Source organism: Anas platyrhynchos, chromosome 33 (genome assembly GCF_047663525.1).
Source record: "Anas platyrhynchos isolate ZD024472 breed Pekin duck chromosome 33, IASCAAS_PekinDuck_T2T, whole genome shotgun sequence".
In the NCBI taxonomy this organism is placed as follows: domain Eukaryota; kingdom Metazoa; phylum Chordata; class Aves; order Anseriformes; family Anatidae; genus Anas; species Anas platyrhynchos.
Window position 1 is genome coordinate 1,089,055 of NC_092618.1, and position 14,352 is coordinate 1,103,406.

The window sequence follows — 14,352 nt, forward strand, 5'->3', positions numbered from 1 at the left end:
CGAAACAGGAGTGACTCTGTGCCTTGAAGCATGGGAAAGTTCTGCAAAGAGGTGAAAAAACACAAAGAAAGAAACCAAACCAAACACACCTTACAACCTGTTTCATGAGAAGGATTCTGCTTTCGCTTCAGTGAAAACTTTACATTTAACTTCCTCATTCCTGCTCCCACAAGGAAAGCGGGCCAGCTGTTTGCCCTGCCTGACTTTGCACAGCCTTCCCTCACGTGCCACGGGCAGCTCAAGTCCTTGCAGGCTTTGACAACCGCTTCTCATGCACACTGCAACGGCAAAGTGGAGATACTGAAGCAGCCTCCAGCGCCTGCTTGCAAAGAGACGACACCCCAAGGGCTGCTTCCTGCTTAGTTCAGTAGACTTGAAATGAGAAGGGGGAAGAGAAAGAGCAAAACAAAACCCCAGCCTGAACCCAAAGAGCCGAGAACGCTGAGCTCGGCGGCACGGAGAGCTGAAAGCATCGCTCGGAGGCGGGGCTCGCCCTGAGAGCTGGGAGGTGCTTTGAGGTGGTTCTGCTCTGCCTTTGGGAAGAGCAGAGCTTGAGCTCTAGCTAGCTGTGTGTACAGCAGCCAATTCCTTCAGGTGATGCTGAGCGGGGATGGGAGCAGCAAGACGGAGCTGGAAAGGTGTGGATGAAATACCAGACACACGAATCGTCCCTAAGAGCAAATTCGGGCTTTCCCTAACACCATCAACCCCTTAAGGGAAGTCGTAACCACATTACACCCCCTAACTAACGGTTTTTTTACTTCAGCACTAATTAACCCTGATTTTTAGCCTTGCTCTCCGAGCCCCCTCAGCACCCCCCGCGTGCACCTGCCCGCGGGGCCGCCTGAGGGGGTGGGGGGCTGGTGAACGAACCCCCCCCCAAAGCTCCCCGCCCGGGCTCGCTCGGAGGGAACCCCGCGGGAACTCACGGCCGGGGCTGCTCTCTGCCTGCTCGTCCTCCTGCCGCCGGGCTGCAGCGAGAGGAACTCGGAGCTCGAGTCCATGGCAGCCAGGGACCGCCGGCGGCTGCCGGCGCTGCGCCTCAGCACCACCATGGCGGCGCCGCAGGGCCTCCCGGAGGCGCGGCGCCCACTGAGGCGGCCCCGCGGCCCGCTGCGGATCCCTCCGCCTCACACGGAGCCCTCCATCCCCCTCCTCCCCCCTTTCTTCCCTCCTCGGCGCGGCTCCCTCTTCCGGCCCTCACTGAGGGCCGGCCCTCGCCCGCTCTTTTAATTTTTTTTTTTTTTTTGGAAGTATTTTTTAAATCTTTGCCGGCGGAGGGTTACAGGCGGGAGGCGCAGCACCGTTTGAGCCTTTTGGCGGGCGGGAAGCGGCGCGTGCCGCCCCCTCAGGCGGGCACCGCCTCCTCACGGGCTCCGCGCCCGCCCTCAGGCGGCTCCCTCAGGAGCCCGGCCCCGTTCCCCAGCACGGGAAATCTGCCCCCGGAGCATGGCGGAGCTGGATGAGGACCGGTACCGGCCGGCGGTGCCTCCCCGAGCCGCCTGCGCCTACACCGGCTGCTACTGGTAAGGGAGGCGCCTGAAAATGGCGGCCGGCGCCTGACTGGAGGCTGGCGGCACGCTGAGGGGGGGAGTTGAAAACGGAGCTAAAAACCCCGCAGGGAAACCTTCCCGGCCCGGTTTGGGTTGCTGGAAGTGAAGGTGAAAAGGGGATTGAAAAGAAAACGGTGCCGTCGACGGTTGTGTTTTGCAGTGAGGAAAACGTGTGGAAGCTGTGCGACTACATCAGGAGTCGGGGGGAGCGCCCTGTGGAGGAGTTCTACGCGGTTTTCATCTCCAACGAGAGGAGGATGGTGAGTGGGTGAGTTGTGCGCTCCGTGGGGGTGGTAAACCAGAGGCGGGGGGAGGTGGGAGGCGCTTTAACTACCCCAGGCCTTTTAAGTACAGCCTGGGGTAGGTGAGTCTTGGCCCCAGGCCCCCCTGCAGCAGCTGAGAGGCACGCAGGCAGCAGCACCTGGGAGCATGAAGAATTTCATTTGTTTCTGGCCTCCAGACCCCACGCAGTATTTGTTCAAGACATCAAGGCAACACCAGAACCTGAGAAACAGTAAAAGGAAACAGCTCGACCTGCTGCACCAGAAGAGAGCCCTGCTCTCTCCTCTGGAAGCCCCAAGGATAAGGATACCCTCAGGGGAACAAAAGGTTCATGGCATTCTTTCCAAGCTTAAAAGAAGTTGCCCTAAAACAACAGATCAATCTTAATTAAAGGTTAAAGGTTGGGCTAGATGATCTTAAAGGTCTCTTCCAACCTGAATGTTTCTATGAATGTCCTTACCTGACACGCTTGGATTGTGGGAAGAAGGAATCACGGTGTCCCTAAGGGCTGTGGGATGATTTTTCCCTGTCATCCATCAGGTTAGGGGGAATATTACATTATATGGTCCAGAATAGCGCCCAGTTTAATGTTTCTGAAAGATAAAAACTGGAGCAAGCTTTCTGACAGCAGCACTGATACAAGCTGATGAAATGCAGAGTTTAGCAAAGAACTTACCCAACGTGAAACTAATCTCTGTAAGTCAGGAGTGGTTTATGCCAAATTGCTTAACTTTCAGGTCCCGCTCTGGAAACAGAAGTCAGGGCATGGAGATGAGCCTGTTGTCTGGGTAAGGCCCTCTGTTCTTTCTTTGTCAGTATTTAAGTGCGTGCCTCTGCAGCTGAGGTCTGCAGGATCAGATGTGGGTAGTGTTAGATACCTCTGCTGGAATGAATTTAGGTTTATGTCCCCCCTGAGCATCAGGAAGCACTCTGTATGTGCCAGAGGTCCCTTCCGACCTCAGCCGTCCTGTAGTTCTGTATTAGTATTTATTATTCTTCTACAGCAGCCTAAATGCAACCCTTTTATTGTTCACAGGGAAATAGCAGTGAGATGGCCCATAAAACCACCAGGTGACAAAGCTTAGTTAGCATCGGTAAGAGTGCACAACAGTTCTGTGAAAATTACTGTCTGGTTTTGTTGGGGCCCGCCAGCTTTGTAGGATGTTAAATAGATGTCTTGTAACAAGCTGACGGGTGAAAATATCCATATAGGTCTGACATGGGATGGAAAAACGTGAGCAATACATGTCTTCAGGTGCCAGCTTGTATGTAAGCTCTTCCAGAGTTTTTGGCGTGTCATTTAATTTAATGTAGTTCAGTAGTTGCCACTACAGAATTCCTTTTAAAGATGTGTAGTTATGGTTATACTGTATGGGAGGGAAAAAATAAATTTTGCATGGCAATTTGTTTCAGAAATTCTGTTTTAAAAAAAAAAAATCTATGAATTTCTGAAATTCTGTCCTTACAGAATCATTTTCTGGAAAATTATCAGTGTGTTTATATTGTACAAAAGGCTTGGTTTAAAAAGAGGTCCAAGTGTTATCGGGATGATCTGAGAAGGAATAGGAGTTAACAACAACTATCTTCAATTTACTTTTTGGAAAACTGCAATGAATGTAAGTAACTAACACTGAAAATAATAACTGGAGTTTCTCCAACCCCCTGCCATACCCGTGTTTCCTACATGTTAAGGAATCAAAGATGTGGTATGAGGACTAGCGTACTCTTCAGGTTAGCTGCCCAGGCTGATATCAAAGAAGGCTACAAGTAATGGGGAGAATAGCAAGGCTTACCAAAAGGCACGAGGGCTGAGGCAGGCATTAGGAAACGTCTCTCCTGGTGCTGGAACATCACAGGCGTGATACCCGAGCATCAGAAAGCAGTCTCTAAAGAAGAGAAGCTGTAGCCTCAGCTTCCAGGAGGCTTTTTTTCTACTCCCTGTGCCGGTTTCTGGTTAACAACTGTTTAACTCCTGACAATTACCGTTCTTCCCAGGACTACCACGTTATCCTACTTCGTGTCTCCAGTGGGGAGCAGAACTTCATTTATGATCTTGACACAGAGCTGCCATTCCCCTGTCCTTTTGACGGGTACAGCACGGAGGCCTTCAGGCTGGATGACAGCCTTCATCCTGAATTTCACAGGTGAGGACAAAAAAAATAAAGATGAAGAGCATGAATTTTATTTCATGAAGTCCAAGTTGAAGTTGTCTCTGTGGATATATACTGATAGAAGTCTTCTGTTATACTCCAAGAAACTCAATGCACTGCATTATTTTTCTAAAGCTCTTTAATTGCTGTTGTTTAATCATCAAAAGCCTTTCCTTGCTGATGTTTATTCTTAACAGCCCAGCAGCTTAGCCCAGTGTTTCTGAGTGGAGTATTTAACTAAGCTAAGGCTCCCTGGGAGGAAGAAAGGGCTCTTCTCCAGAGTGGCTAATGCAGCGTTATGTACATATATCTCTTGATACAATTGTGCATTGTTGTTCAGGAAAATCCGGATGATACGAGCAGATCTGTACCTGGAGACGTTTGCTTCGGACAGATCTCACATGAAAGATGCAGATGGGAAATGGCAGAAACCTCCTCCCTCGTACCCCTGCATTGAAACAGCAGGTGAGCTGGCAGGACTCCTTTTTCCTTTTAACAGAGTTGAATGATTCAGTCAGAGGTGGGTGCAATAAATAAATGTGCTTTTGGACATGTGCTTTGGAAGCGTATCCAGCCAGCACAGTGTGTGGGGACAAAATGGGGCTCTGCAGTGCTTGCCTTTTCCGAACATGTAAAGTGTAGCGTGCTTCCTGGCAGCTGCCACTGCTGTTATCAAACACGAACTGCTGGTCTTCAGAAACTGAGCAGAGAGTAAGAGGTATGAAATGTTGCAGTGGGGAGCTGAAACAGAGGCCAAGCAACCTGCCTAGGGTTGGAAAGGGAATTTTTAACACGGTGATTACCCCACTTTTTTTTATCACACGGCGTTTCAGCTTACTCGAACCAGGTGTTTGCCAAGCTGGCTAATGTTTGCCATGTGCTTATTCTCTCCTTTTCTTCCCAGATGGAGAGAAGTGTGGTGAAGTTTTGTTTTGGTGGAGTTTGTTGATGCTGTGCACGTTTGGTTTTGCTGCTTTTTTAATAATACAATGCTACCATATATTTCTGTTAGAGAAGGTGGGGTCAAAGGAACATGTCTTGTGTCTAGAGCCAAGTTTATTGTGGTTTTAAGCTACAGGCAAGTTAATTCACAGTTTTTGTGTTGCTTTCTAAGAAAGTTTGGCGTTTCACTTGGGTATAAATGAGTTATGAGTGGGGGCGGGAGCACAGGTACAGCCTTGTGAAGCATTTTTAGAAATTCCAGGCTATGAAACACCTGTCTCAGCCAGCCCCCAGGTCATCCTTGGGATGTTGGTAGGTAGCTAAAGATGCAGAGACTTTGATTGCTCCCATACTTCATTCCTTAGCCTGTACCTTGCCAGGCTGGGAGGAGCATCCCCAAGTCATCCAGTCCAGACCCTGCTCAAAGCCGGTGCAATTAGACTGAGGGGCTTTAAGACTCTGTCTGGTCTAGCCTGGAACAACTCCAGGGACGGCCATTGCACCACCTCTCTGGGCACAGTGTTCCAATATTTGATCCCAGGCATGAATTCAATACAATTCCAGTATGCAACCAGAGTTTCCTGTGTTCCCACTCGAGTGCTTTGCTTCTTGTCCTGTTGCCAGCCACCTGGAAGGCTCTGAGTGCACCTGTGGTGATGTGCTCTTGTCTGGGCAGTCACCTGGGTGTTGCAGGGGACGGTGACTGCTTACCCTGCGCCCACCCAAGGTGGAGGATCGCTGACTGGGTAGCTCTGGGATTGGGGTCAGAACAGGAGGAGACTCTGTCAGGTCTAGGACATCTCGTTCACACTGCCTTTCGCTCAGTGCAAGTTTCTCAGGCTTTGATTTTGTTTTTCCTTTCCTCACCTGAGGCACCTCGTAATGGTGTGTGCTTCAATGTATGCACAGTCTTATCAGGCATAAAGCACCTGATTTCAAACTTGATAGGAAGCCAGGTGGCTGACCTTTGGTTAGTGTAAAACAGCCTGGGACATTGATGTTCATCCACGCCAAATGCCTTTATGGATAATTGCTTCCTCCCCACTTAGAGTACTCTCTTTTCCATGCTAATTTGTGTTTGTGGAAGATTAAATTGCTCGCTGCTGGTGTTAGAGGTGACTGTAATTTAACAGCTGGCGGAATTGATCACGTATATGGCTTTAGTGCCAATTTATTTGTGAGATCAGAGCATTACATTACTCCTTGAGGTTATATTGCTGTCATTTAGAGAAGCCAGAGTTATAAGCTCTTGAGAAGATGACTACAAAAGCTTATCAGTTACAAGGACTCATATTACATCTATTTGGTCTGTCTTTGATGCTAAACAAATGCTTGAAGACTGAAAAATAGCATAAATACATATATTTTTTTTTAATGTATATGAGCATTGTACTGTTAAAAAGAAATGAGCTTGTGAACTTAGGGTATTTAAAGAAAATCAGCGCTCTGGTGCTGCTGCGTCTTAAAGGATGTTAGTTACACTCAACACACCCTGCTTCACTTATCCAGTGGGGGTTTAAAGCTTTTAGTAAACTTAAAAAGATTGGAGGTTTTGTTCTTGATACTGAAATATTGCCTCTTCAGGGCAGAGCAGCTGCTGAGCCCAAATAGAGCACTTTGGGCAAGGAAATTCTGTAGCATTTAAGTCAAATGTAGGCCAAATAGGGTAATGTAAATACCCACTGTGGTGCTGGGACAAGGCACTGGGACCAGTGATGCCTTTTTATGAAGTTTACCAGGAAGTGTTAAAGGACTGTGAAATTCCTGTTGGAATTCAACCAATAAACTATCAGGAACCAGTGAAGCATTTTTTTTTCCTAATACTAACTCAAAAGGAATAATTCTTGTGTTGGAGTAAGTCTTGTGTTGGCAGTGCTCTGGCCTCTGTTCCTCTGCTGCAGGTGCTCATCCTGCTTTTTTAAATAAAACTAAACAAGATCTGTTTTGAGGTGTGGATTCACCATTCTGGAGCTGGCTAGCCCAGCCTGGGGTTTTCTTTTAAGTCTTCCTCCTACAAATGAATGAGGTTTGATTCTGCATGGTTTAAGTCCCGATGAGATCAGCCCTCCTTGCTGCAAGCCTGTGTAAAATCCAGCTTGCACCCTGCAGTTACTCAGGTCTTACTGCTTCGATACAACTGGTAGCACCAGCTCCTAACGCTGAAAAGCCTCACTTTGATTTTCAGTTCTCCCCAGGTGTTTGGCAGCACACAGGCAGAATGGATGTGTAAAGGCTTTTTGTTCTTTTTATTACTACTGAAATCCCTAGAAGCCATGAATTCTGGGGGTTTATTTCTGAAGAATGCAGGTAGGGCAGCTGAGGAACTGTGTGGGTGCCGTGTGTGATGCGTTTCTGTAACGGGCAGCTGCTAGACAGGGCAGGCAGGTGGCTGCAGTTCCCTTCTGTACCTTCTCCACAAGGTAATGGCAGGATCCTAGCAGAAGGAAAGAAGGACTGATACAGATCTAAGCAGCTCATGCGTGCTATAACCTGATTCCCATTTGAAAATAAAACTGTTGTGAGAAACACCTCAAATAATTTTCTTCAGACAGGATCTTCTGTGAAGTTATTTTATTTGCGAGTGCAATGGCATGCGGCCTGTCAATCAGGAGCGCATTTCAGTAAACAAACCATAACCTTTTATTCGCTATTACCCGATGCCTGATCACCTCCCCTGTTTCCTCACTGAATCCTCTCTGGATTTATTCTTCGTTCCCCCTCAGCCACTAGATGCCCTAACTATTTGACTTCTCTTTTTCTATGAATTTTAATTTATTTTCCAATCCTTTCAAGCCCTGTTTTCCCAGAAATTCAAATAGCTTGTTAGTGCCTTCCTTCACAGCTGTTTTCTCCTGTCCTAACAATAGAAGATCATCCATATATTGTTACAGCAACACCCCCTTTGGAGGTTGGAATTACTCCAAAAACTCCTGTTGGCAGATGCCACAGGTATCGTGGCTGTTAGGCTGTGCACTATCGGATGGTGTTTTTGTTTTGTCCCTGCTCAGGGCAAAAGTGTCAGACTTGATCAAAAAAGAAATGAAAACGTGCACGGATCTCGGAATGCACCAGGTAGGTCTCACGGACTGTAAACAAAGTGAGTTTGGGCAAAGAGGAAGCCTTAGCTCTGTGCGTGCCCAAATGCAGACTAGTGTAACACCTACAGCATCAGAGGAGGACTGTGAGCGTGTTGTAAATCTTAAAAATAAACAGGAGATTTTTCATTATTATTTTTTGCCACTTTTTATCTGCTTCAGAAAAAGGCTTTTGTGGTGGTCTGTTTTTGCGGAGCTGTTGGCTAAAGCTGTAAGGTCTCACATAAGTGCACAGCCTTTAGATGTGACACGTGAATAACAAGGATGACAAAGGGGGACTTCTGTCTCCTGAACCAAAGGAGATGGGAGAGCACTACAGGCAGTTACATGGCTCTCATACTGCTTTAGTGCCACCTACTGACTGGTCTTTAGACCATCTGCTCTTCGCGGGACGGTGAAGCTTGTTTCTTCTTCTTGCTTGCCTGTTACAACAGGTTTTGCTCTCATTAAACTCCTGATGCACTGTGTTATGCCCTGCCACCACCCTCCTGACTGTCAGAGACTGTTTCCCTTCCTACAGACAGTGTGACAGCAGTTCCCAAGTTGCTAACAGCAGCTGCTTTGGTTGTGACTCTGCTGGAACAATCCCCCTTGGGCTTCTTCACCATTCGCAGAACATTTTAATTAAATTATTCTTCTGCTATGCTCAGTGCACATAAAGCAGGGACTTGTTTATCTTTCAGATCTTAAACTACATGAGTAATCACATTAATTGTAAAATAAAAGCATCTGAGAGGAAAAGACAAGCTGGGGATTGGAAAACAAGCTTACCAGGCTACCTGCATGCTGGAACTGTTATCCTCTGCTGGTTGTTCTGGAGTTCCAACAGAAAATTGCTGGGCTTGTGCTATTTTAAATCCCCACGTAGTCAAGTAGAAAGTGGCCTAGTGCTGGCACTTGTGGCAGCAGTGGGACTGTGGTTGAGAGAGTTTTTGATGTTCAGTACCCAAAGGGGCTGACAAGGAAAAGGTCAAGTTAGGGGCCAGACCTTGCAGGTGCTGAGAGCTGGGGCTCAGAAAATCCCAAAGCTGTGCTGCGGTGTAGATATGGTGCAAACAAGAGGGCTGCAGGGGCTGCGTGTTGGCTGGGACTGCTGGGTATGGGATTCCCAAACGTTGTCTTCCCTTCCTCGCTTACACTATCTGTAATGGTGAGCCTAATTACACAGGCTTTTTGCAGCTGGAGCAAATTCCATTTCTATGGAATTTGGTTCTGGTGGCTCTGTATGGTCTGCAGAGCTGTTGGACTGCTGCTCAGCAAGTGTGCTGTGAGCTGCTCTGAGTTATACTTTCAAACGGTTTTTCTTGGGATTTTCATGGTAGCTGTATGTGCTACAGAAGCTGAATCGGGAACTCTGACATTTCACTTCTCTGCTCTTGTTTTAGATTCCAAGATGAACTTGGATGATTTCATCGGTATGAATCCCAGAGTGGGCTGGGGCTCAGTGCTGCCCTTATCGGACTTTGTGCGCCAGTTTGGCAGACAGACTCATCTCAGCTGCTCCGTGAAAGCACAGTGAAGTAAAGAAGCTCTTTCTGCTGCAGGTTGCAGGTGGTTTGATTTGTTTTGCTGCTCTTACATTGTATTTATGAATGGTTTACATTTCTTTATATGGAATAAGCGTTTGGGCAAATACAGTACCCAGGGTACACTGAACTGAATAAAGTCTTTTATTTTTATTACAAAAGAGTCAACTTCTTTTTTTTTTAATAAATCAGATCAGAGGTTGACATCCCACCATAAACGTGTTGCTCTGTTGTAAACAGAGGCCACCCTTGCAGCTCCCCCCACTACCAAAACCTCGCCACATAAACCCAGCACCTGGGCGTCACTCAACAGAGCCATTGAGCTGTAGAACATCAGGTTGTCATCCCTCCAGACATGAGTTTGCTCCTTGATTAAACTACTGAGCTGGTTCCTGGTGGCTGAAATCCTTGGCACGCTCCCTTTAGTGAGGCTCAGATAGGAGAATTTGCCACGTTTGGTCTAATTTCAGGATCAAGGCTGTTAAGGAGAACAGAGACAACCATTATTCAGAATGTAGAAGTTAAAAATCAGCATGAAGAAACGTTCCTTTTTCTCTTTACTCACTCTTTAGCTTGTCCTTTCCCACAGAGAAGTCCTGACTTTCTGTAGTCCATTCCTATTACAGTATTTATGTGCTGAGAGTCCCCGTGTGGTGGCTTTTTGGACTCGGTCACCCTTGAATTAGGCATTGAACAAACAGAAAAAAGTTCCTCACAGTCCCACTCTCTCCTGGCTTCTCTGTGCTGGTGGTCACTGGAAATTCTCCAGTAACCCAACACTACAACGTTTGCTACTGAAAATGTTAGGGCAAGGCCTTGACGGCCTGACATCCACGCTGGGGTCACCCTGTCCCATGGGTCGGTCCTCTCGCTTCCACCAAACTATGGATGCAGTGAGCTGGGATGGGACAGAAGACCCATGTCTGTCCTGCCTCTTTCTCCTCTGCTGCTTCCTTTTTGTTAAGAATATCATTTATTCAATTCAACCTCTTTTATGTGCCTGTTTGGGACTTTAGGGGAAAAAAAAAAGCTCTATTTTTCTGACATGCATTTTCTCGGTTGATGCATTTCTGCAGGCCTGTCTCGTGGAAATAAAATTTTTCAGTTGGCCAGCAGAGAGAGCAGTCAGCACGCAGCAAGCGTGCGGCCAGTTCCCTGCTGGCACGGTGTGCCAGGAGCTGTTACAGCTCAAAACAAATCATCCCACAGCGGCGCAGAGGTGATCTGTGTCTCACAGGGTTGGGGCACCGGGTTTCGTGTTGCCCTTGTCAGCCTGAGCCCCTGAGGGCATCGAGGAGCGTGCCAAGGCCTTCAAACCAAGCCTTTGGATCGAACCAGCGTTTGTAATTCCTACTGAAATGGGTGCGTGGCACTTGAGGATGTCAAACTAATCGATGTATGGATTTGGGGGGCTAAATTTAGGCACCCGGGAGGCTGTAATCCGATCTGCACCATTAAGTAGAGCAGCTGGGAGGCACCGGGCTGCACTCGTATGAATCAGATTCCAGGATCAGAGCCCGGGTCGGAACATTTTGGCCTGTGGGGCCCTTCCCTGCTCGCCCGCTCGGCGTCATCCAGCCAGGACCTCATGTGTGCTGTGAAACCATCTGCTGTGAAAACGGTCAGCTCTAGGGTCTGCTTTTCCCTTGTTAGGATGAATTGGGCCGAATTTTCCCGTTTTACGGTGCCGTGAGGTTGTTTTCTCCTTTTCCCCTTGCCTTTCCAGCAAACGCGGGTGGTGGGTTGAAGGACACTGCAAGGAGCAGGCAGGAGGTGTGAAAACCCCGCCGGGTCATTCCTGTAGCCCCCAGCAGCTGAGCACCTGCCTCCACCTTTTGTGGGGTTGCCCTCTTAGGGCACTTAGGATTCGCAGGCTCGGGGAATCTCAACGTGAAACCCATCTCCACGTCCGCCTGCGGTAATTTCCTGCTCAGAAATTGGAGGGAGCAAGCGCCGGTGATTTTCTTCTCCCTCCTGGCTTCCCCCGTGCTGACCCAGCCGAGGTCAAGGTGAATGAGGCATACCCGGGGAGTGTCCGGAGGCATCCGCGCAGCTTTGCTCAGCAGCTGCCTGCGCCCTTGCCCCTGGAGCTCGGCGAAGATCTGAGCGAGGCTTTTTTGTCATCATGGTGTCAGCAGAGAAGCACTCGCTGGAAGGGCAGCCTCTCAAAGCACAGCTGCAGCAGCGGTTCTGGAAAATCTCCCCGGTTTGACCTAAGATAAACAAATATGGCAGCTGAAGCGTCCTCAATGTTTCCTTGTTCTTATAGTAGGAAATACCTTGGATGCTGAGGGCGGCTAAAACAAATCTTGCCTACTTATCTAAGGCCTCTGGCAAGTCCCTGAGTTTCTGGGGGAGCTAAGCCGCTTCCCATGCGGGAGGCACACAGAGCTCGGGTTCGTGCTGCCGAAAATCAGCACACAAAGGACCTGAGCTGTGGATCGGTGCTCGCCAGGCCCGAGGGAGGTGGCATTGCTGGGTGTGATGAGCAGGGTGTTTCCAGCAGGCCAGATTCCTGACATTACATGACTTAAAAGCAGGAAATGCTCATTTGGCTCTCTCCAACGTCATACCTGCCTTCCCATGCAGGGCTATATCTGAAAGCCAAACACTGCAATAAGGCAGGAATCGTTACATGTTACTTTTTTTTTTTTTTTTTAACCAGCCTACACGGTAAGAATATGGTAGTTAGCTCAGCCTTCCCCTCTTCCGAGTGTGTAATGGTGGTGGCATGCTTCCCACCGCCTTGGCATGGCTGGTCGGGTGGCAGAGCACCAGCTTCACACTCGGAGCCCTCCAGAAAAAGCACTCTGCCACGGCTTTTAATGATTTAGCTGTAAAACCTCCCTCCGCTGCCATGGCTTCCGACTTGCAGAGGGGAACAAGGGTTTCCAGCCCGTGTTTATAGCTCCTGTAATCAGTAAGGCCACTTATACTGTACTCATGCACTCATCACAGAGTGTTTTGCTGTATGAAATGGTCGTGGTTATATTTATCCCTGTGCAAAAACAAAGTCATCACAAACTCGGGCGGCAACGTTCGGCGTGTTTTGCCCTTGCTGTGTGCTGCTGTTTCTTCAGCAAACGGAGCGTCTACCAGCCCAAGCCACGCTCCTAGCACAAAAACCCCAGCCTGCTGTACGTCAGGAACCCCTCTGGTGTTTTTCTCTACTTGTTTTTTTTTTTGTCTTGTGTGAAGTAAACACAACTATTTAGTAAACTTTGCTCAGCTGCTACCTCAGTACGAATATGAGGCGATGCCAGCACAGTCCACAGGGTTCCATTAGCAGAGCTGAAAGCCGAGTTTGATCCGTTCTGCCAGAGGTACTAAAAATACCTTCTAATATGCTAAGGTATGTGTCTAGCCAGAAGATGTTTTCAAACGCCTTGTTCCAGGGAGCTGCTACACAGTAAACGGAGCCCGAGCAGCTCAGTCCTGAGGTGCAGAGGAAGAAGAGAAGAGGAAGGCCAAGTGCCTCCAGCCTGGCTCTAGACCAGGGGTAGCAGCACCATGTTCCCCCCACGTTGGTCCCAGCAGCAGGGTGGGAAGAGGGGACCTGGAGGGGGTTACAGTGCCCTACCTGCCATATGAACCAGTGGTGTTTTACTGGGAGGAATTAGATGCTTAATCCCTCATTCATGGCTTTCTCCGTTGCCTCTGCACTGCTTGGCATGGCAGCTGGGAGAAATGGGCTGGGACTGCCTTCTTCCACCAGTGTCCTGCTCCAAGAGACTTTGAGGGTTTACACGTGCTCATGGAGAGGGACTAAAATGAAGGCCCTCAGAAAACCTGTGTCCTTTTCTATTCAGATTTCCACCTTCTCTGGAAATCAAGTGCTGTTTCTGGTTGCTTTAGACAGTTTGGCAGGGTGTACTTACCTCCAGCAGAATACATTCGTGAAAAAGACAAGTTCGTGATTAATGCAGAAAGATTTCTTCCCCACCACAGTATGAGCCACGTCTTAAAACCTTTCGTTCAAGAAAAGCTGCTGCTGACAAGAAATTACTGACCTCCATTACTCATGCTGCAGCGCCCGGCATCTAAAAGTCATCTATTAATTATTTGCACGTAATGTGTGTGCATGTGCCCTTATCGCTCCCATGGGCAGTTGGCACCTCCTGAGAAATGCTCACACCTTGGCTGCTGCCGCCTGGCAACATTTGCGGGATTTTGGGCCAAAATTTGCAGCGCTGTTAGTCATTTTAACTCTCATTGTCACCCCATCACATAGCCCTTTGAAAACGTTTCAAGATATTTTTTTTTTCCATGCCAAAGTTTGGTTCCTTTAGGAAGACAACCTGGCAGTGGAAACACTGACAAAAGCACAGGCTAATGCTGTGTTGCTTAACATCCTTTCTTTAGACTGCTCCATCAGGGGGAGTTGCTTGTTTGGTGTTGGGTTTTGTTGTTTTTGTTTTGGATGGCACTAAAGAAGCCATAAAATTAGCTACAGTACTGCTTCAGGGATTTGCACACTTCAGCCACATCTGCCTTCAAAATAAGAAGAGGATCACAGTAAAATGAAGTACAGGAATGGCGCTAACCCTGCTGCCACCAGTCGGGCAGGGCAGGCCGGTGGCAGGGCAAGGCCTCGCCACTGTGCCTTGGGGACAGGGCTTTCTGGCAGGCTGACAGCATGCACAGGGACATTTGGCTCAGGCAGAACATTTCAAATGAGGGGGATGAGGAGCATGAGATAAACGGTGTCCCATCCTGTATTGTAGCAGAGGCACTGCCCTGCTGCCTGCTGGGGCCAGCAAGGCCTTGGGCTTTCCTGAAGGCTCAAGCAAGGGAAATTTGCATT

The 14,352-nt window shown here is 48.5% G+C and overlaps 2 protein-coding genes and 2 long non-coding RNA genes across 8 annotated transcripts in view; 1 reads left to right on the top strand and 3 right to left on the bottom strand.

Annotated features, from left to right (window-relative positions):
* Window positions 1-220, bottom strand: part of LOC140000130 (uncharacterized) — a 1,375-nt gene extending 1,155 nt beyond the window's left edge. Inside the window, exon 1 of the long non-coding RNA XR_011805415.1 lies at window positions 90-220. This is a non-coding gene — a long non-coding RNA (uncharacterized lncRNA). The remainder of the gene's footprint in view (window positions 1-89) is intronic.
* The window catches only part of LOC140000127 (ATPase family AAA domain-containing protein 2-like), a 15,674-nt gene extending 14,610 nt beyond the window's left edge, over window positions 1-1,064 (bottom strand). Inside the window, exon 1 of the mRNA XM_072029886.1 lies at window positions 930-1,064. Coding sequence (XP_071885987.1) covers window positions 930-1,055 — 126 coding nt within the window. The 5' untranslated portion in view covers window positions 1,056-1,064. The remainder of the gene's footprint in view (window positions 1-929) is intronic.
* LOC140000129 (protein N-terminal glutamine amidohydrolase-like) overlaps window positions 1-9,709 on the top strand; it is a 16,425-nt gene extending 6,716 nt beyond the window's left edge. Inside the window, exons 1-6 of one of the 5 annotated variants that reach the window (XM_072029888.1) lie at window positions 1,392-1,526; window positions 1,714-1,813; window positions 2,573-2,623; window positions 3,831-3,979; window positions 4,326-4,450; window positions 9,408-9,709. In XM_072029888.1, coding sequence (XP_071885989.1) covers window positions 1,450-1,526; window positions 1,714-1,813; window positions 2,573-2,623; window positions 3,831-3,979; window positions 4,326-4,450; window positions 9,408-9,541 — 636 coding nt within the window. In that variant the 5' untranslated portion in view covers window positions 1,392-1,449 and the 3' untranslated portion in view covers window positions 9,542-9,709. Of the gene's footprint in view, window positions 1-1,391; window positions 1,527-1,713; window positions 1,814-2,572; window positions 3,452-3,830; window positions 3,980-4,325; window positions 4,451-9,407 lie in introns of those variants that run through there. The other 4 variants (XM_072029891.1, XM_072029889.1, XR_011805414.1 and 1 more) reach the window with 4 other exon arrangements.
* On the bottom strand, window positions 9,670-10,640 carry LOC140000131 (uncharacterized). The gene is made up of 2 exons (XR_011805416.1): window positions 10,114-10,640; window positions 9,670-10,026 (listed from the first exon to the last, which is right to left on the bottom strand). It is a non-coding gene; the product is annotated as an uncharacterized lncRNA (long non-coding RNA).
* Window positions 10,641-14,352: the final 3,712 nt, after the last annotated feature.